Raw genomic sequence first — 22931 nt, forward strand, 5'->3', positions numbered from 1 at the left:
TCTACACATACATACATTGATACATTTTGAGTGTATTTTTTGCATTTTTGTTCCTTCTGGTTAGTATTGTCATCAATGAACACTTTGTTAGTTATTCCATTTTTAAGACCAAACAAAAAAGCTTTTCATTTCATTTTCATTATTGTAAATTTTTATACTATTGAAGTAAGGGCTCTTGCTTGCAAGGGTGGAATTTACTTGAGGTACATGTGGATTTGTTGCTCTTCTTGTATTGTAATAGAATGCCACCATCTATTTGAAATACAAGTAAGTCGTAAAATATGTTTTTGAGAAAGTTTTATTTTTATTAATATTATTTGACACTGTCTATCCGGCCCTGGCTGGTCAAAGATGAAAAGGACGTAGGTAATAAGGTAATGTTTCAAATTCACCAGTCACCACACCACGACTTCATTAATAAGGATGAAATAAAAAAATCCATTATTCCAACAACTTTTCATAACAACCTGCCACAGTCCACTTGCATCCAGCATGATTGGACCATGGGGACGGGGTTTTTCGGGGGATTTTATTAGGTAAAAAAATGGGTTTTCTCATTTTTCTCATTTTCAAATTCTCATTTTTGACCAACAAAACACAAAATTTCCTAATTTCCCTCTAGACCTTTTTAAAGAGCTTAACAGATCAAATAATTTAGTAGGTATATCAAAGTGTTTTTGTACGGTTATTGGTGACGGAGAAAATTCACAAAATTGTAAATTCACATGCTATTCTTAAGGAGGATATTGCGAAATGTTGTAGTTTGCTTGTTTATGGATATATTCTGATCAAACTTGGCAAATGTATTTATTTTATTCTAAGCTATTAATATTTTACTAAAAAAATCCACATTAATAGATTCCTTGTAGCAGCAAACCTAGGTACTCATTAAACCTAATATTATTTTAAATAGGTTTAGGTGAAAATCAGTTCACACAAAAAAAAATTCGCCAAGTTGGCAGGTTTGCTGTGGCGGGGAAATTTCGTAAGTAAGTTAGATTAAGAAAAAAATGCTTGTCCTGCAATTACAGCTGCATAGCTCAGAGAACCTGCCCTGCCGTTGTTGTGGTTGTGCCTTTATCTTATCTGTCGTCGTCAGTCGTTTGTTGTTTTGTTTTCCATACCCACACCCACCGACCGTACATAACCATAACCTTCTGTTTATCTGTTCTGATTAAGAATCTTGTCAATAAAGTTATTTTGATTGAAGAAGTACCAGTAATGTGACTTGTTACGTAATCTAGATGTAGAACATTTATTTTAAAATTTTGGTTTCTGTGATTTTTTTACAATTTAAACATCGTATTCCATTCAAATACTCAAAATATTCATTAAGTTCTAACCTGAAAGTAACTGAATCTTAGTTACTTTTAATTTAATTTTCTTGGTAAAAATATCACTAAGATGGCATCAAGTGTTCCAAAAATTAGTTGCCTTTTAAAGAAATGTGGGGAGAAACAGTTGCACATCAAATGTATCCTTTTCATAAATTATATGCTAGTCTAATAACTTAGTACTACCCTACAATTCTGTAAGTTATTGTTAATTTTTCTACATTTAGGTCTATCTAATTAATGGCTGTGAATGTTACAGTAATATTTTAAAGCTGAAACAAGGCCTACTTGTTGACTCTCTCCTTTCAGTAGGGTAAATTTTAAATAACCTCTTAAGTATCATAGTCCTAATTGTCACGTTAAAGGGACGTAAAGTTTGCTGTTTCAGGTCCCAGAGTTAAGCCTGGTTTACACAGGTCGAGTATATCAGACGAGTTGTTCGGCCCAGTTACTAGGCCCAGTTGTTGATTTGTTCAACTCGCCCGGTACTTGAATAGACTGTCTACACGCATTCCTATTTCGAACAGCGACAGTGTAGGCACAGAGAAGTAATTTTTATAATTTCTCTGTGTTCTGTGGTGTAGGGTATTCCGTAAACCGTAGCTTTCGTGTTAAATGTTGTTTGAGTTTAACCCTCCGAGTGTCCATAGTTTAGGCCTTAATGTCCGCCGATTTTTGGTGCATTTGCAAGGTTTTATTAAAACCGATCTGAGAAGCTTAAAACAATGTTAATTCTACTGTTCTATATACCATTTTGTTTGGAAAATCATGGGCTGTACATAAAACATAAGGAACATTTGTTTCAAAAAAGTTTTTTAGGTAAAAAAAAATATTTTGGAAAATTAAAAAAAAAAAAAAATAAGTTCGCGCTCAATGAAATTGTATAAATTATAGGCCTATAAATATTTGAAAATAGCCACTTTGTTCTAAATTTTATGAGGATTACAAATATACAGGGTGAATTTTAAATGAGTTCCCCCCCTACTTTTTTCTACATTTCTTAAGATATCATCTCCGGACCACGTCAGATCATTGTTGAGTAGTAAGTACTTCATTTTGACTGGGTATACATTTTTGGCCGCCATATTGGATCCGCCATATTGGATACAAAGTTTTTTTTTCAAATGTAAAGGTAGGGTTGTGACCCATTATTTCAAACTAGAGTTTTACGCTGATTACAATGCCGCAATTAGTTTTTAAAAATCTTGATCCGTTCTAAAGTTATGAGGACTTTTTATAACTTTATTTTTAGCGCATTTTAACCCTTTGAGTGCCAACGTCCGGGGAACCGGACGTTTTTAAAACGAGCCAAAAGTGCCGACGTCCGGCAAACCGGACGTTTTTAGAACGAGCCAAAAGTGCCAACGTCCGGCTGACCGGACGTTTCGTAATGATCGAACAGTTGTCATAACAACCGAATGGATACTCGGATTCTTTTAACCCATATATTAACATTGAGTCGAAAGTTACTAGATGCGATACATCGATTTTCGTTGGTCAAAATATCGAAAATTCGATTTTTACGAAATTTTATCCTAAAAATCGCCAGATCGCGCTCGGCATTTTTAGCGCGACCTTCGGGAAAAATCATCGGCATTTTTTGAGCGTTACTTTTATTTTTCGCCTGGCACTCTAAGGGTTAACATTGTGCATTTACAAACTAAGACCATAATCTCAAAATAGTGCTAGATAAAGATAAGTATACACCACCATTCATTGCCGACATATTTTCACTTGGTTATGACGGATGTAGTTTTTTCAGCCGCCATCTTGGGTCCGCCATTTTTAAATGTGATCAATTAATTTAAATATGAAGGTGGTGTTGTGACCCATCATTTTGAGCTACCTTTTAATGCTGAACTCAATGCCGCTATCCGTTTTTCATTTGCATCTTTGGTTTTTGAAATATTGAAATTTTTAATAAGACTATTTTAATATTTCATCAAGACAGCTTGATAACCAAAAAAGGATTGCAGCATTGAGTCCAGTATAAAAAAGTAGTTCAAAATGATGGGTCACAACACCACCTTCATATTTAAATTAATTGATCACATTTCAAAATGGCGGATCCAAGATGGCGGCTGAAAAAACTACATCCGTCATAACCAAGTGAAAATATGTCGGCAATGAATGGTGGTGTATACTTATCTTTATCTAGCACTATTTTGAGATTATGGTCTTAGTTTGTAAATGCACAATGTTAAAATGTGCTAAAAATAAAGTTATAAAAAGTCCTCATAACTTTAGAACGGATCAAGATTTTTAAAAACTAATTGCGGCATTGTAATCAGCGTAAAATTCTAGTTTGAAATAATGGGTCACAACCCTACCTTTACATTTGAAAAAACAACTTTGTATCCAATATGGCAGATCCAAGATGGCGGCCAAAAATGTATACCCAGTCAAAATGAAGTACTTACTACTCAACAATGATCTGACGTGGTCCAGAGATGATATCTTAAGAAATGCAGAAAAAAGTAGGGGGGGAACTCATTTAAAATTCACCCTGTATAATAATATAAGGAAGTAGATTTGCAAATAAATAAGTTATGGGCAAAAAACAGATTTCAGTACATAGCGTTTAGCTAAGAATGCATAGCCTAACCATAGCTAAGAATCTGGCTGATAATTTACATCAATATCACTACCTACTTCTTCAGGATCATCAACCAGCCCTTCAAAATCACTTAAATCTTCTTATAATGCACCACGTATATCACTACTTTTGATTTTTAACACTAAAACAATGATAAACATAATAAAACACATCAGTCATCGGTCCGAGGGTAACCTAGCTATTTACAAATACGCACGTCAGCTGTCTGCTACAATTACGATCGGCTCGGAGAACATACAGCGCTGAGACAGACCTCTGGAGAAAGCTTAGAATATAATGAAAAGAACGATACCTAACTCGATCCAGTTCAATCCGATTCAGTCAGTCATAGAGCCTTCGCCGTAAACGATGTTCGCGCGTCGATTTTTCGACGATGGACGCTCGGAGGGTTAAAATGGAACTTCAAGAGTTCAATGCTGAATTTATAAATTAATTAAATCACTGAATTAGATTATTAGAATTAAAACTGAATCACCCCTTAAATTCAGGGGTTGCTTACGTTTTTTTATGCAAATAACTTACCATATAGACCAAAGTGGAAGGTGATATTCTAAAAGAATAAGATTTGTTACAAATTACTATAAATACCGGTACTGCATTTCTTTAAAATAAAATATATAGGTAGATATTAAGTTGTACACAAATTTTGAAAACTGAATTTTGTAAGAGTGAGTAGTTTTACGAACAGCAAGACAATGCAACACAGGGTCAACTGTTCTACTGAACCATTGAGTATTGAGGGTGATTGGGCATACACTACTGAACTAACCTTAATACTGATCGTTGTGATCGACTCACTTAGCGACCCCAAAATAAAAAAAAATATTTTTATTCTGTGGTCGCTAAACTCACTTGATAGCAGTAATAACAGATGTTTTGCGGGCAAATCGTTGTGGTGGGGGTAGCTACTGGGCCGAGCAACTCGGTTTTCAACTAAATCACTTGACTCGCTCTCAACTGACCTCTTTTTATCAACTCGCCAGTTGCTCGACTCGCCTGCATGTCTACACCAAGCGAGTTAAAGAGCGAGTGGCAACTCTTACACTGACTCGCCCACCGTACTCGACCCGTGTAAACCAGGCTTTAATGATTGTTTGTTCAAATTGTTATTGGTTTATGCACAGTTTGATGGAAGCTAGATGTATTAGTTAAATTTAGTTGGTCTTCAACATTAAGTAGAAATCTGCATAACAATAAGAATGCTTTTTTAAGACATGCTCATAAGTTAGTGTAAGAGGGTAGCCTAGTGAAAATTCATCTTCGTGAAGGGGCTATAAAATAAAAGAAAATAGGTTTGTCTCATCTATTCTGGGGTCTTTTTGGCTGCGTTTACAAATGCAGACCTCGGAAAAACCAGGAATCCAGGAGAGCTAGTGAAGGCAATAGATGAGTTAATCAAGTCAGGTTGCTGTATTTTTTTACCATGACCAGATTTGGAAATGAGTTTTTCCAGTTTTCTTTTTTCAAAACTTTTCAAAACTTCAAAACTTCGAAATCTACAGTTTCCAATAGCCTAGAGGACACTGGAGTGTACAAATTAACCTGCAGCGACTGTCCAAAAATGTATATCGGACAAACAGGTCGTTCATTCAAAAAAAGGTTTAATGAACATTAAACCTAAACAACAACAACAACTAAACTGCGAACACAACATTCTAAGTTCACTGAACACCTGATGAATGACAACCACAACGTAAGCAGCTGTAGTGATAACCTGGGTATTTTACATAAATGCACCAAAGGCTCCTTAATGAATGTCCTTGAAAGCTATGAAATCTACAAAGCAACAAAAAGGTTTCCCCACGACATCCTGAATGAAAAGCTAAATTTTGGTCGTAACATAATATTTGATAGGATTGAGGACATTGATAACAAAGGCGCTCATAATCAGCTGTCCAACCCCCTCCAAGGTCAATGTCACCAGACCAGTGGCAGTCGGTAGTTGAGTCGTGTCCGTCGTGCGTGTAATGGCCGGCCGCGCGTCTTTCTGTATCTTAATGTATTTGTGCGTGTTAAATGTTATATTTGTGTACTTTGACGACGACATTATGTTCAAGTAATTTTATGTTTGACAAGGCTTGAAAATGAAACGTCAGTTTCGAAACTAGTCGCTGCTAAAAAGACTAACCTAGGATTGACGACGTAAAGGTACGTAACCTATTTTATATTTTCTTTTTTCAATATCTTGTAGCCTACTCTACCTCATCATTTATTTATTTATTCATTTCGACGACAATCGCCATTTCACAAAATAAAACATTAGACAAGATTTACATGCAACAAGATAATACAATAGAAAACATTAATAAATGAAAATTTGTGGTGGTGGTGAACAGTTTGAGTAAAAATACAACAGTTACAACATTGTGAAAAAAAGTAACAATAACATCATTCTTTGAATTAAGCCTATTGCCTAGTGTATATTTTATAGAACAGTTTGTAATTTAACTCCTTACTTATGCAAATCCTTTCTTGAAATTTTCTTAATTGTTTTTATAGATTTCAGTACATCATCGTTATTATGTGGTAAAAAAGCTAACAAAGGTATGTTTTTATTGTTAACAATATAACTTTTTATAATATTAACATTTTTATAATCTGTTCTAAAGTGACATAGCAAAAATTGTTTGATACATATAGTAGAACAAGACCCTTTATAGCAAGGATATCTACTATTCAAAATCCCACCAATCTATTACCCTATGGGTACCCTTTTATATGAAAAACTCTTTTTAAGAAGCAGTAGGCCTACTTGGAGAATCTTGCTATCAAGGTCTTACAATTGGAGTATTTGTCACATAGCTCAAAATGCCTCAACAATGCTTCGTAGTGTAACTTGAATACTTAGTGACTAGTTTTGATTTCGTTGTCCCTTTTCCACACGTAGGTTATTGTTTTATGAAACAATAATTATGAATATTATAACTGTTTGTCATTGCTGTTTTGTTTTCATTTCAGCAACTTTCAAATGGGAGGACGCCTTGGATCTCGAATCACAGCTTAAAGAAGATGAAATATTACTTCGTGATTCTTTCAAATCATACTGCCAAGATAAACTCATGCCTAGAATCCTTCTAGCGAATCGGAATGAAGGTGAGACACTGTATTAAACTGTAAAATATAAAATTTTGTAGGAATTAGTCAACTATTTCTAACTGTACGTTTTCATATTGGGATAAAGCTTACAACTAACTGTTTTGAGCTTTAGCAGTCCTGAAAGTTCATTGTATAAGTAATATTTCAATTTGAGGTTTAATGTAGTAGAATGGCATTCTGGGAAATTTCTTCTTTTAAATTTAAGGAAGCGGTCTATTTCCTATTGTAACTTTTAAGACACATTACCTACACATAGGAAAAATGGACTGAACTATGAGGGCTGTCCACAAAAAGGTTTCAAAACCAGTTAAAATTTGAGACCAAGTTTTGTTAAAAAATATCCCATCACTATTATATCTCCATCCACTACTTCTAGCCCTCTCCCAACCTACAGAACAATTAATTAGTCTAGCTGAAAACCATGTGAGAGAAAAATTGTCAAGCAAAATACAAATTGCCTTCTGTGATTAGGTTTCTGTGTGAAGTTGATAAAGACTTATTGAAATCCGTTGTCAGTTGATAAATGCAGAATAGTGTTTGTAATGCAGAAGTGACTAAGGAAGTAAAAAGCCATAATCATTTACACAACCAAGTCAGCAGTGGGTGGTCTTCAGTCTCCATCAAAACGGTGATCAAAGTTGAGAAAACTTAGCTTACTGACTGGTATGTTTAAGAATAGAGAAGTCCTCCATTTGTTTACAAATCTTTCGTTCATTCACACCGTGATATTTTTTTCACAATTTTGATAACTTTGGTCACCTACTCAATGAGACTAATGAAAGACAATAGTTGGTCGGTGGTATAATGAATAGACACATGTGAAATTCTGCAAAGCGCTTCAGAACTCCATCAAACCCTTATGTATATTTCCTATGGCCAAACTAAACCTTTACTCCATTAATGTTCCCCCAACTGGCTATGGACTTGACAAATCTTAGAACATGATCCATATCATGAACACGGGAGCATTGGTTTTGCTTCACACATAGTTTTCGCAATGGGAGTTCGTTGGTGAGACCTAAATTTACAGCCAACCCTTATAACTTAGCTGTTATATGCTATCTTTGCAAAGTTATAAAAGGCAAATAAGCATGACACTTTCTGTGCTAACGAGTGGCTGTTACATCACTCAAAACTCGATTGTTTGTGTCAAAGACTATAATTGAAAATTAGATAAATCATGTTAGGCCTAACCTGTTTGAATTGTGTAATAATGCATTTAAAATTTTGTATCTTTTTTTCAAATGCATCATAATACCTTAGCTTTAATAGCTTAGCAATACCTTTTATATACTTTCACCTGTGTTTTCAAACCGTCTTAAACTTGAGTTAGGACTCACATTTCACAATGGTAAAATCACAACACACTCAACAAATTCCATAAGTTTTGAAAGTAACAGAAAATTACCCCCTGTACAATAGAAAGTGACCACTCTTCCTCTAACAATAATGTGTTGTTTTCCAGTATTTGACAGAAACATCTTACGAGAACTCGGAGAGGTTGGAGTCCTCGGTTGTCAGTTACAAGGCTACGGCTGCGCGGGCGTGTCTTACACTGCGTATGGACTAGTTGCGCGTGAGTTGGAGCGTGTCGACAGTGCCTATAGGTCCGTCATGAGCGTCCAGTCTTCGCTCGTAATGCTGCCTATCCATAAGTTTGGTTCTGAAGCTCAGAAAGAGAAGTACTTACCTAAACTTGGTGAGAAGATATTTACTCTTAACTTTGCTATTAAAATTTTATCTTCCAAACAGTCCCGAGGTGAAATTCTCTATCGTTAATGTCAGTTAAATTGGGATACGAGAATGTTTTAGTTAAATTTTAAGTTTCTGTTTTTTTAAATGTAATAAAAGATATTTATTTTTTAATCCATGAACTTCGAATTAAGATATTCAATAAAAACCCCTCAATCTTGAGTTTTCGTTGTTTAGGCTTGCCAGAACATTCTATATGGGAAATAAATTATGTCTATAAATGAAATCACAAAGTATACACCATCTGAATTTCCCTAAACCTTTCAATTTGCCATGGTGTTGCATTTACAATTAAACATAAAAATATACATACAAAGCTATTTTACAGCTAGGTGAATTTTGATGACATTAATTAATCTCCAAATAAAACTAGGTACCCAGTTTTAAGCAATAAACTCATTAATATTAAAGTATTACAGCAATGAAACATTGATATCAATATGCTATTACTCTACAGCTTCAGGGGAGCTTGCTGGTTGCTTTGGGCTGACCGAACCTAACTTTGGCAGTGATATTTCCAACATGGAGACAAAAGCGCAGTATCTTCCTGACAAAAAAGCCTACATTCTCCGAGGAAGCAAGACGTGGTGAGTTTGAATTAATTTACTAGAGATCCCCCTAGAGTCCCTTTTTGAAAAAAATCCACTTGGTTTGTTGGTGGACGCTTTTGGCCTGTGTTCTGATACTGTATCGGCAAAGTTGGAAAGTGTTAGGTGATGTAGAGAGAGGAAGAGGGAAAGTTGAAAATCATAAGAGATAAAAAGCTGTTAAATCAAAAATAACCTATTAGGCCAATTATAAAGTTTAAATGTTTAAACATCATAAATATGAACTGAAGATACTTGCCCTAAAATTTGATGGGAAAGAGTTGTTTTTCTATTAGCTTAGCGAATTCGCTATAGGGAAGTAGCTATTACCGTAGGTGGCACAGTAAGAACTAGGCCCTGGACCGATTTACCTTTTTTCATGTCCCCAGAGGCCAAAAACACTATTCCTTCAAGATGTAAATATATATGAACAAATAGTGTTTTTGGCCTCTGGGGACTTTAGGCCTATTTAACCAAATGTAGGACTTCATGATCGCTAGAGCTGGCAAAAACCTTAATTATATAAAAGCAGGAGGCTGAATTTAAAACTCGTAATTATTTAGCCTGATCGGAGATTGTAACTTTCAGGATCACCAACTCCCCGATAGCTGACGTTTGCTTGGTGTGGGCCAAGTGTGAAGACAACAGAGTACGAGGGTTCCTTGTAGACCGAGGTACTCCGGGGCTGGAGACCCCTCCGATACAAGGCAAGTTCGCTCTACGAGCCTCTATGACGGGAATGATCTTATTGGACTCTGTCATCGTACCTGAGGAAAACATGTTGCCTGGCGTGGAAGGAATGACAGTGAGTATTGTGGATATTGACAGTGATATTGTAGGACGTAGACTCGAATATGGAACTGTTATACGCATTACTTCATGCTAGTCCTAGAGGGTTACGGCATTGTCACTTAGATAAATCCATTGGTGATTGGATCGGGGAGAGAGCTGGTCTAGTGATAGAGTCTCAAAAGGTCCTGGGTTCAAATCCCACCAAATCACCAATGGATTTAATATAAATAATAATGTCGCAACCCTTAGGTCTAACCTGAAGTAATGTGAAAAACAATCCCAGGCTTTTGCCTAGCGTCCTAGGAGGAAACAAATTGATGATTGGCGGAATTTTAACCTGAGAACAGGCTGAAGTCCCACCACCTTCACCTAGACCAGCTCGCTCCCAAGTGTTGACGGCATCTTTCACTATTAACACGTTTGCTATCGCAATAGTACAAAACTTTTCATTCATACCCCTTTCAGACCCAGCAAGCTCATTTGTGTAGGAAAATTTTTAATTCCTGACAACCTAACCAACACAATTGTGTAGGTTAGATGTTTATTTGTTTTTTTTTTTAAGTTTCTGGATCTTTCTGTTGCTCAGACCTGTACGCATCGATTGTACATTTTATAGAGATCAGGTGGGAATTTTTGTTTTGCCTTCATGTCTTATGGTAACACTGATTGTTTTGTTGCAATGTCACGGTAAGATAGGAGAAAGAGGCAATTGTTAAGGTTAATGACTGTTTTATTTATGTTTTTAAACGTATCTAAAAAAAAAAATGTATTTTATTGTATTATGAAGGTTTTGTCTTTAAAACAAACCTAATCAATAATTTTAGTATTTGAAATCTAGGCTAAAAACCAACATTTATTCAAAATTTGCTCAGGACTTAAAGCGGTCGAGATGACTAAGATTCCCGGGTCTGAAAGGGATAAAGACCAGTGACGCACATATGCGACGGCCGGTTTCTACCCATAGACAGTCACAATAAAATAGACTGACGACGCATATTTTTCGTCGGTGTTCCAATGTTATCAAAATGCTTATATCTTTGTAACAGTCTATTTGAAAGCACTGAATTCTCTGCTGTGGTCTACAGGGATGTCTGTCGCACAACTGCGTCGCTTGGTCCATGGATATGATGATTGGTGACGAAATATGATAGTTGGAAAAACTTAATATTGTAGTTTGCTTGTTTATAAAAACATTTTGATCAAACTTGGCAAATTTATTGATTTTATACTAAGCCATTAATATTTTACAAAAAAATACACTTTATTAGTTTTCTTGTAGCAGCAAACCAAGGCACTCATTAAACCTAATGTTATTTAAATAGATTTAATTGAAAATCAATTCAGACAAATGGAAATTTGCTTAGTCGGCAGGTTTGCTGTGGCGGGGGTATTTATTTTACAGTTTTACTCCAACTATCCAAATCAATTTGAACCATACCACAATTGTATGGTTGAATTTTTACCAAAATTTTGGGTATTTTTTGCACACCTGCAAAGATTAGCAATTAAAAAATTCACGCTTTTGCCACAATTGTGGAGGACATCTTGACCACATGAGACAACACATATTTAATGATAAAGTAAAATATTTTATTTGACTTTAATTTCAAGCTGTTTGTCCAGGGCCCGTTCACGTGTTTGACATCCGCACGGCAAGGCATCGCGTGGGGAGCGCTGGGGGCCGCGGAGTTCTGCCTGGCCACTGCTCGTCAGTACACGTTGGATCGTGTTCAGTTTGAACGACCTCTCGCAGCCACGCAGCTCATACAGAAGAAGCTTGCAGATATGTTGACTGAGATAACTCTCGCTCTGCATGCTTGTCTCAGACTCACACGTCTGTCTGAGCAAGGCCTGTAAGTCTTCAACTGTTAAGGTTAAACCTCAATTGCATTCAAACTACACAAATGTACATTGTTTTACCTAGAAAAACATTTTTCCAATCAAAATAATCAACTAAACTTCTCCACCTCTCTTACTTACACTAATGTCTTCATGTCGGATAGGTCAACTCCTGAGCAGGTGTCCATGATGAAGCGCAACTCCTGTGGGAAGGCACTGGAGATAGCGAGGACTGCCCGGGATTTACTGGGAGGCAATGGGATCTGTGACGAGTATCACATCATACGACACGTCATGAATCTGGAGGCCGTCAACACATATGAGGGTGAGTTAAACTGCAGATAGTTCCAAACACTCAAACAGCAAAGACTTGTCCTAAGCCGGGTATTGTTCACCAGTGTGGCGGCCGGTCCAATATTTCTACCACTCACACGCGTTACTAAGTGTGTGTGGTTGCAAAAATTGCTCAAGTAAACTAAATACCGTATCATTGATGAAGATTACATGACTCCAACAAGTTCACACGGATTATTTATTTAAAATAAAGGAAACCTGTAGGAATAGGAGTAGACAGTTTGCGACAATATGTATATTTTGATATTTTCTTTGCTGTATAAATATTCTTCAGTCAATCTAATGTACTATTTAATTAATTTAACTTCAAAAATGATTTTGAAGTAATTTTTTCCTCGACTTTGTAAATGTACCTAAATTGTACCGTACCCACTTTTCGGTGCACCCCAGGGCACAGACCCCTAATATTTTCCTTTAAGTCCCATGACCCACGAGTAAATTTGATCTTATAAATATTTTGAAGTACAGTAATAAAGCAATTCTTTTGCTAATAAACCAGTTTTTTTTTCTTTTCAGGAACGCATGACATCCACGCTCTAGTGTTGGGACGGGGCATCACAGGAATTCCAGCTTTTGCCTCTGTTCCGTGATTTGTTAGTGCTTTAGGCTACTCAATATTATCTGAGGTAGTATTTAAACGCAGGATTAGTTCTTTCCAAGTTCTACTCACGGTTAAAATGTTCAAATTTGTCTGTGATACTTATGTTTTGTTTAATAATACCCGTTGCCTGATTTTCACTTTTATAAAATTTACTACATTTCCACCTACCTTAGCTGTATTTAAGTAAAACTCAGATAGGAACGGATTTTTTTTTAAAAGCTGCACTACAATTCAACACAGATTTTACAATTCACTTGACACAGGGTTTAACCTGCATGTGAAATAAATTGTTAACCCCATATATTTTTTTATCGTTATATTATGGATATTAGAATTTATTTTTGTCTATACTGTATATAATGTTACCTATGGTGCCACATATGTTGATTATAAAATAAAGTCTATATACAAATTTTAATGTTACTTCAGTTCTGTATACGTACCTGAAATCCTGAAAAGTTCTGTCAAATAGTAAAGTATTGAAAATAACTTGATTTTCTCTTGCAAGTTCCGCTTCTAAACCACACCAAAATTGTAACAAATATTTACAATTGGTAACCATACAGACACCAACCGGTCTTTCTACAGTCCGCTACATCTGCAAGCGTTACGCAGAATTGTTGCGCAGAATATCTGCTGTCTTTGACAACACTATTGGTCATCTTTCTTTGTATATCTGCTTTGCAACCATCAAGCACTCACCAACTTGCAACTATTGATGTTTTAAAGTTGCTCACCAGATATTTCACCATTGAGTAAAAAACATATTTTTGAGTATTTCCATGCTGATCAATACCTTGTAAAGGCTGGTAAATCCTAGCTGCCAAATACCCTGTGTTTATGACACAGCACTGCCGATCACTAGTTTTATCAAGCAGCCTATGTTTTGTAAACGCTGGTAGTCATAGCTGCCAAATACCCTGTGTTTATGACGCTAACTCAACACAAAATAGTCAAGTACAGGCTAACCTCAAAAACGCTTTTTTGCTGAAAATTGGTTTTGGCAAGGGTTTTGTAATGGATAGGTTTAACAGCAGACTTACCTTACTGACGGAAATAGAAACACTGAATTTTCATAAAATCCGAAATTTTGTTGTTTCTGTTTCTGCATTTTCATATATTTTTTTACCAAGATATGCCTTTTGTTCAACCTTCCCATTACAAAATTCTTAAACACATTCGTCAAGGGTTACATACCTTGACCTACTTGTCAGGTTGAGCCTGATGACCGAGCGAGTCGACAAAATTAATTTTCTACTGTTTAAATTTTTTTTTAAACAAATCATTCGACTGTCCCTCTACAACATTGTCGTGACTATACTTGTTTACTGTCTTCGTAAAATGTTGACATCATTCATGTGCTTGCATGCAGGATTAATAACACATATTACTTTGATTTGATTATGTAAATAAAATCCATTACTTCTGCATTTGAATGATTAACACTAGCTACAAGGACAGTTGTAAGGTGCATAACCACCTATAAACAATGAATACTGAAATTCCAATAATAATCATTTTATTTCATATAATGGTAAAGTAAATATTAAAACACTGAGAGGATGAAAACAAATTCAGTTAAATATATAAATATGAAAACTACTATAAAAGGTATAAGTCCAGAAACAAAAGAAAATATAAATTATATTACACCCTTCACATGGTAACATCAAAACTGTTTGGATACAAAAACTAGATAACTATATAACATTGTGCTTTGGTGCCTCAAAATAATTTGAAATCATTAATTGCTCAATAATAAATAGATGTAATCTAAGTTTTATCTCAACAACTACACATCCAAATGGGGCGAATTTCAACAAAACATGTTTTCAGGATGTATAAAAAACATTGCTACACTATTAACCCCTTGAGTGCCGTCATGCCTATTTCTTATGGATAAATTGTCGAGCTAATTTCAAAGGAAAATGCAGTAGTTTATATAAAATACAATTTTAGAGGTTTCTGTGTATTTTTTTAATTTTGTGCATGAATAAATTCTCTATGAAATGGTTTAAGATATCACAAAATTTCACAATAAATTAGGACCAAAAAATATTTTTTTAAAACAAAAATTATTATTTAAATTTATTGTTACTATGAATATAAGTTATGCTAAACAATTTTATTATTTTATTCAACATAACAGTCGGATCAAAATTGATGTATAGATAATCAAATTTAGTTCCAAACAAGTTTGAAAAAATTCAATAAAAATAATATATAACAATCCCAAATATGTGGTTGCTAAGCAATGCCAAACTGGAATTCTGTAATATAAATAACTATTATGTTTTACTTTGTTGTCAGTGAAGATTGTTATCATTACTAATAAATAACCTTTGCCAATGTATAAAAGAAAAAAATAGTGAAAAACTTCTCTAGCCGTATTCGCACACATAACTTCAACTTGAAAACCAAAAAAAAAACGTCAAACAGATGATACCAGATGTCATCTATGACGAAAATGGATAAAATGGTGTCTGCTAACAGACCAAAGGCAACGAAAATGCTACAAAACTGATATCCGGTAGCTTTTGAATCAAAACAACGTGTTTTTAAAGCCAGTATGTTGTTGGGTGTTTAAATGGGTACTTAAATGTAGGCATCAATATCCCATATTAACTTTTTAGCGGGTTATACCAGGAAAACTAAACTCCGCATACCTTCATAAGAGACAAAACTGCACTTTTTGGTCGGTATAACAATTTTGCCCGGGACCCCGAAATGGGGTTTTTTTGAGGTAGCTCAACAATTTTAAATGTAAAGCCCCATCGAGTGACACCTCATTTTAAAGGCCTTTATTAAAGAAGAATATCAGAGAAAACTAAAGGTCTCTATCTCAACCCAGTACGACATGGCGGTCATTTGAAAATTCATCGTACAGTTTAACCTCATTAAAAGTTTCTCTCAGGCTGATGAAAATTTAAAATGATTGCCATGTCGTACTGGGTTGAGATAGAGACCTCTAGTTTTCGCTGATATTCTTCTTTAATAAAGGCCTTTAAAATGAGGTGTCACTCGATGGGGCTTTACATTTAAAATTTTGGAGCTACCCCAAAATACCCCATTTTGGGGTCCCAGGAAAAATTGCGATACCGTCCAAAAAGTGCAGTTTTATTTTTTATGAAGGTATGTGGAGTTTAGTTTTCCTGGTGTCGCCCATTAAAAAGTTAACCAGGGGTATCCACACATTTGCCCAACCCTGTATAAAATACTGAGAGTCGCCGTCAGCGACGCTTGACAATTAATATATTATTTTATTATCACATTGCGTCGCTATGAGCGATGCTACGGCACTAAAAGGGTTAAGGATAGTACCTGTAAAGTAGTACCTGTAAAGTAAACCCACAATTAGAATAGTTTGTTCAATGACTAAAAAGTATAAGCTAAATCTACAAAAACATAAGCATTGTTTTGGAATAGTTTATTAAACACCATAACATAACAAGTACAAACAAAGTAAAGCACCCTCACAAGGGAAATCAGTGCCAATATTATAAGTGTTTCACAACTTTTTTGGAGTACAAAGAAGTGAATAAAATAGAAAAAGTTGAGAAAGTGATACGAATAACATACTGCTAGGTTAGGAGTTCGAACAGAGCAAGGAAATTTAACAAATTTAATATAATAATAATAAGGTAATAAATAATGCTAGGCACTGACATTGTTCCATTCAAAGTATTATCATAGTAACAATTATGTAAGATTCCACGGTGAAAAACATATTTTAATGTTTTAAAAGGTAATTTTATTTCACAATTCAAAGCTTAAACAATTTTACTATGAAGTGTTATGTTTGAACAAAGTAATTCGAGTAAAAATAACGAACAAATTAAACATACAAATTGATCGATATTCGTAATGTCTAAATCTTAAAATAACTTACATAAATAAGTAATTTTATAATAAATTCCTCTACATTGCATCTGCAGGCTACAGGACCACCATGTTTTATAAATAGCAAATTCAGCACTATCACTTGGCATTCAAGTTGTTTGCAGCCCTCAAGAATCACAATAAAACACGATTAACTACAATTCAAACCCTGACACGATAGGAAAATAATATATATGTTCATTTATTTATTTGCCGCTAACTTCTCATTTGTACAGGTATCAGAGAGCAAATCTATTACAATAAGTACTCGATTAGAAAATTCGCTATAACAGTTAAATATTTAAACTCGACAACATCTATTTGATACAGAAACCTTTATATTACATAGCTGCCCCTAAAAATAAATACAATATTTAACGAGAGCGAATTAACATTAAATACAATATTAGATGGAATTTGTACAAAAATTAATCGGTACAGAAGCTAATAATACATTTGAAGGGAAATCCCGATGCAACACTATACTACATCACTTGTAACATTTACACAGATTTATATAATACATTACAAGAACAAGAACCGATGGTCCGCACACCGTCTGCCTGGATAACTAAAAGCGAGGTGTGTTCCTTGAGTCCAAGACCCTTCTTATCTTATCTACACTACTCTATACATAACAGTGAAACAATTTATAAATTATACTCAAAAACAGTTCGACACTACATTCTATGTGGTGTTTTCGATTGATATTTTGTACCATAAGTATTTCCTAGGGACAAAGCAGCACAGGGATGGTAAATGATAAATTAACATGAAGCAAAAATACTGGGTTTCGCCCCTATGTTACGCATTTGAGGAGTCTTTCGTAAACGGCTCGTTGAGTCTTCTCAGTCTAGATCCACTTCGGTCAGCAGACTGATAGCTAGAAAAAAATTATTTTAGAGTGACTGCACAAATAGTTTGTATTGTTATTATTTTCATGTTAAAAAAAAAAAAACAGTAAAACCGTAACAAACCAAATGGTTGGAATTTAAAAGGCATTTTAGTTCAAATAAATAAACAACAGAAGCTAAAAAGCTAGATTAATTACTGTGATCTTCAAATATACAACTGTGTAGACAAAATATTTTTCTTAAAATAATCGACAATTGTTTTTTAACTTGATCTCACACTATAAAATCTGTATTTTCAAACGCACCATTACTTTGTTGGCTAATTGTCCAACTATCCACGCCACGGCAGATAATTCAAATTTCCTGTATAATTTTCCAATTGATTTGAATTTTTAACTATGACTTCAGTTAACCCCAGTTTTGATTAACGAGGTGCAGTTAAAAGGGGTTTACTATATTTGTTCATTAGTTTAAAACCAATTAACAAGTTAACAGTACATTGTTGGTTGTTAACAATGGAACTCTTGTAGTTTACTCAAAATAAACACCAAAAATAAATATTTGACATGTTTGAACTACTAACACAAACGTAACCTTTCACCAACAAGAAATTGTCGTATTGTTTCTATATGCAGAGACAGAAATAAATATACTTGAGAGTAATGCATAATTTCCATTAATATTTACAACTAATTTAAGGTACATAACCTTTGTATATTATTGGATTGGTTAATTGTAAGTGGATGTATTGGTTCACTAACCTGCTATCACCAAGACCAACCTAGTTTTATAACTTTCATCCATGAAACGGCAATGTATGTCATATTTAAGAGGCTAAATTATAACTATCCAAGTAATCTTAGAGTCCTCCAATAAAGATCGTTTTTGACACCTATGATGATATTTTCTTAAAATTACTCACTCTTAGGAGGTCGTCCTAAGTACATAAGAACACTTAACACATACAGTCAACGAACATAAGCAAAACATGATTAAATGCATGGCCATAAACATTTTTAACTACGGTACGACAGTGGGTACAGGGTGCAGGTTAGCAAGTTGTACGGCCATGTATTTTACCGTGTTTTGTCTATGTTCGTTTGTGACGTGTGTTAAGTGTTTTTTAAGACATAAGAGTATGTATTATGAGTGAGTGTAATATATAAGGCTATATTACATTGCCAGAAGATTATTGAGTTCGTGTGTGTGGTTGGCTGCACTGCTGAGTGACGTCACCGACTAGGAACGATGGCACGAAGCGGAGTGGAACGGCAGTCGGAGTTGTCATGCAATTGAGTAAGTCGTCCCAAGTATCGGGTTCCCTTTTAACTTATTTAATTAGTAATACAGTTATTACATTTGGCGACGAGGATGGGATATCGGAGTTTAATCCGTACGAAGAAGATATTAGTTCGTATTTGTTACGTTTGAAACACTTTTTCAAGGCCAACGAGGTCAAGGACGGGAAGCAGGTCTCCATCTTGATTACTGTAATAGGCCCTAAAATATTAGCCGTCCTCACCGATCTTATTTCTCCTAAGAAGATTGATGAAGAATCTTACGATAATTTGAGCAAAATCTTGGAAGATCATTATTCTCCTAAACGCCTTGTGGTCGCTGAGCGTTATACTTTTTATAGTCGATGCCAGAAACAATCTGAAAGTATTGCAGAGTTCGTGGTGGCAGTGAAGCATTTGGCTTCGACGTGTGATTTTGGAACATTCTTATCGGATGCACTGAGAGACAAGTTAGTTTCGGGAATTAAAAATGAAGCAATTCGTCAAAAATTACTTTCCGAAGAAATGGATTTGAAGAAAACGTTGGCTCTTGCACTCAGGCTTGAACAGGCCGAGAAACAAACAGGTATATTCTCGAATACAAGTGTTCAGGAAATTTCCAGGTTTCAGGTCAAGAAGAATGCACGTGTTTCCAACCGAGGTTCAAATTTTCACAGTGCGGGATCTAAATCAAATTCAAGTGATGTGAAGGGAGATATGTCTCAGATAAATAAGTGTTTTCGTTGTGGCAATCCAGAGCATAGGGCTAATAATTGCCCGTATAGTAATTACAAGTGCCATGGGTGTAAAAAGTTGGGTCATATCAGTAAGGTTTGCAGGTTCAAATTAGAAAATCCAGTGAAAAATTCCATAAAAAGTGGTAAATTTAAAATCCATCAGATGGAAGAGGAAAATAGGCCTAGGCCTAGTGATGGTCCAGATGAAGTGGAGTTTGAAAGTTTGTCTTTGTACAGTATGAATTCTGGTGATCATGTTTCTGCCTTTAAGGTAAGCCTAGAAATAGAGAATGTATCCGTATTAATGGAAATTGATACTGGCTCGGCACTAACTGTGTGTCCTCAAGAATTGTTTAACAAATATTTCCCTCATGTACAATTGAGTACTGTAGATATCAAGTTGCTTACATATTCAGGCAATGAAGTCAATGTTATTGGACAAGCTTTAGTCAAAGTAACCTACATGGACCAGACTTATCAGTTACCTATGATAGTCGTTAAGATTGATCGTACGAATCAGCCTATGCTGCTAGGCCGTAGTTGGCTACAACATATTGCTTTTGACTGGAAATCTATTTTTACTTGTAATTTTAATAGCCTATCAGGCAGTGTTAAATCTAAGGGTGGTGAACCTAACCTAACCCTAGGTAAGGCCGATGAGCCTAAAGTCGTTTCTGGTTTGAAACAAAAGTATGCCTCTGTGTTCAAAGGAGGTCCTGGTGAAATTAAGGATGTTGAGGCACGTATTGTGCTAAAAGAGGATGCTGTGCCAAAATTTTGTAAATATCGCCCTGTTCCTTACGCGTTGCGTAAATCAGTAGAAGATGAGATTGATAGGATGATTGCTGAAGGTATTGCTTATCCCGTTACCAGCTCTCAGTGGGCTACTCCTATTGTGGTGATTCAGAAGAAAAGTGGGGTGCGACTCTGCGGGGACTTTAAAGTAACCCTTAATCAAGTGATCCAGTCGGAACACTATCCCTTGCCTCAACCGGAGGACATTTTTGCTACTCTAGCAGGTTGTAGCTGGTTTTCAGTTTTGGACTTGGAGGCAGCGTATCTCCAACTTCCTGTGGCGGAGGAGTCCCAACCACTCTTGACTCTAACTACGCACAAAGGCTTAGTGCGTTTGCGACGTCTGCCGTATGGTTTGTCTTCGGCTCCGGCTCTCTTTCAAGCGGCCATGGACAAAATTATTGGTGGCCTACCTGGGTCAGTGGCATATTTGGATGACATACTGGTGGGTGGATCTTCGCAAGAGGAAGCGTTGTCACGCTTGGAGAGTGTTCTTCAACGTCTTCAAAGTTATGGAGTCAAGGTAAATGATTCTAAATGTAAATTCTTACAGCCGTCAGTACAGTACCTAGGCTACTGTTTGTCGTCCAAAGGGATCAGCCCGCAGGAGGGTATTTTGGAGGCGATTCGGAACGCACCCGAGCCAACTTCAAAGGAAGAGTTAAGAGCCTATGTAGGCCTTATAAATTATTATGGGAAGTTTATTTGCAATCTTTCAGACAAACTTAGCTGTTTTTACGATCTACTTCGTAAGGATGCACCGTGGGTATGGTCATCACAATGTTCTTCTGTTTTTCAAGAAAGTAAGACATGGGTATTGTCTTCAGATGTCTTAGTTCATTACGATGTAAATAGACCATTAGTTTTGACTTGTGACGCAAGTCCACGAGGTGTTGGTGCCGTGCTTTCGCACCTTATTGATGGAGTAGAGAGGCCTATTGCCTTCGCATCGAAATCCTTGAGTGCTAGTGAAAGAAATTATTCACAGTTGCATAGAGAAGCTTTGGCTCTTGTTTTTGGAGTAAAAAAATTCCATAAATATATTTACGGTAGGAAAAATGTTGTGTTACAGACTGACCATGCTCCTTTAGTGACAATCTTTGGAAATAAGCGGGGAGTTCCCTGTGTCGCCGCTGCGCGTCTTCAACGATGGGCCCTGATCCTCTCCGCCTACAGTTTTGAAGTAAAGTACCGCCGTGGCTTGGACTTGCCACATGCGGACGCTCTTTCGAGATTACCGTTACCTGATGACGACCAATTGGAGCTGGATTCCAACTACATCTCTCATGTTTCTTCCCTGGTAGAGGCCTTTGACTGTTTCAAATTGGTGAGTGATCTCAATCCTATTACTGCTAAGGATATCGCTCGACTTACTGATACTGATCCTGTTTTGACAAAGGTCAGAGATTTCATTTGGCATGGATGGCGTGATAGTCAAGATTCTGAGCTGGTTGCTTATTTTCGAAGAAGGGATGAGTTGTCCGTAGAGAACCAGTGTGTTTTATGGGGTAGTCGAGTAGTGGTGCCAGAGAAACTGAGGAGTGCCGTTATCCAATTGCTGCATGATCAGCATCCCGGAATAAATAGGATGAAAATGTTAGCCCGAAGCTTTGTTTGGTGGCCGGGGATTGATAAAACCATTGAAGAGACTGTTCTCTCATGTCATGTGTGTCAGTGTACAAGGAATGCTGTGGCTAAGGTGCCATTATGTCAGTGGCCTAGAGCTTCAAGTAGGTGCGGAAGACCCACTAACAAGACAACAAATGCTCATAGTTGTTGATAGTTTTAGCAAATGGCTAGAAGTGTTTATCATGAAATCTACTACATCGTTTAAAACCATTGAAAAACTGCGTACGCTGTTTGCGTCTTTTGGCCTACCGGAAGAATTGGTCAGTGATAATGGTCCCAATTTTGCTAGTGGGGAATTCAGAGAATTTCTGAGCAACAACGGTATTAAGTTTACGCTCTCACCTCCTTACCATCCTGCCTCGAATGGGGCTGCAGAAAGATTTGTACAGGAAGTCAAGAAGAACCTTAAAAGACAGGTTATGGCTAGTGGTTCTGAGACCATTTCTTTACAACATAAATTGGATAATTTCCTCTTTGCATTTCGCAACACACCCAGTACTGTCACTGGTGTTACCCCTGCGGAATTGTTCCTTCAATGGAAACCGAGAACTAAGTTGACAATGCTTAAACCCTGTTTATTGTCAGCCATTGATAAGAAGAGGGAGGCGCAGAAGGAAGCAGCCGATAACCATCGGGGAAGTTTCAGATACTTTGTGGAGGGAGAAAAGGTGCTTGTGAAGTCAGTACGGCAGGAGATCATTTCTTGGATTCCTGGGAGAATTTTGGAGCGGAAAAGTCCGTCTACTTATGTGGTGAGCGTCCTGGGAGGTAAAATACGTTTCTGCCAC

The 22931-nt window shown here is 36.1% G+C and overlaps 2 protein-coding genes across 3 annotated transcripts in view; one reads left to right on the forward strand and one right to left on the reverse strand.

Moving 5' to 3' along the window:
* The first annotated feature begins 1129 nt into the window (after window positions 1-1129).
* On the forward strand, window positions 1130-13390 carry LOC128998700 (glutaryl-CoA dehydrogenase, mitochondrial-like). The gene is made up of 9 exons (XM_054424944.1): window positions 1130-1474; window positions 6451-6495; window positions 6910-7044; window positions 8513-8746; window positions 9257-9386; window positions 9975-10191; window positions 11802-12031; window positions 12182-12342; window positions 12888-13390. The coding sequence occupies exons 1-9, from the start codon at window positions 1405-1407 to the stop codon at window positions 12959-12961; spliced, it is 1296 nt and encodes a 431-aa protein (XP_054280919.1). The 5' UTR covers window positions 1130-1404; the 3' UTR covers window positions 12962-13390.
* A 1091-nt stretch (window positions 13391-14481) lies between these two features.
* The window catches only part of LOC128999125 (unconventional myosin-XVIIIa-like), an 83195-nt gene continuing 74745 nt past the window's right edge, over window positions 14482-22931 (reverse strand). For both annotated transcript variants that reach the window (XM_054425486.1, XM_054425484.1), the window contains one exon: window positions 14482-17734. In XM_054425486.1, coding sequence (XP_054281461.1) covers window positions 17656-17734 — 79 coding nt within the window. In that variant the 3' untranslated portion in view covers window positions 14482-17655. The remainder of the gene's footprint in view (window positions 17735-22931) is intronic.

The sequence above is a fragment of the Macrosteles quadrilineatus genome, unplaced genomic scaffold (assembly GCF_028750875.1).
Source record: "Macrosteles quadrilineatus isolate MER2022 unplaced genomic scaffold, UCM_ALF_1.0 Scaffold_7__1_contigs__length_78375512, whole genome shotgun sequence".
NCBI classification, from domain to species: Eukaryota; Metazoa; Arthropoda; class Insecta; order Hemiptera; family Cicadellidae; genus Macrosteles; species Macrosteles quadrilineatus.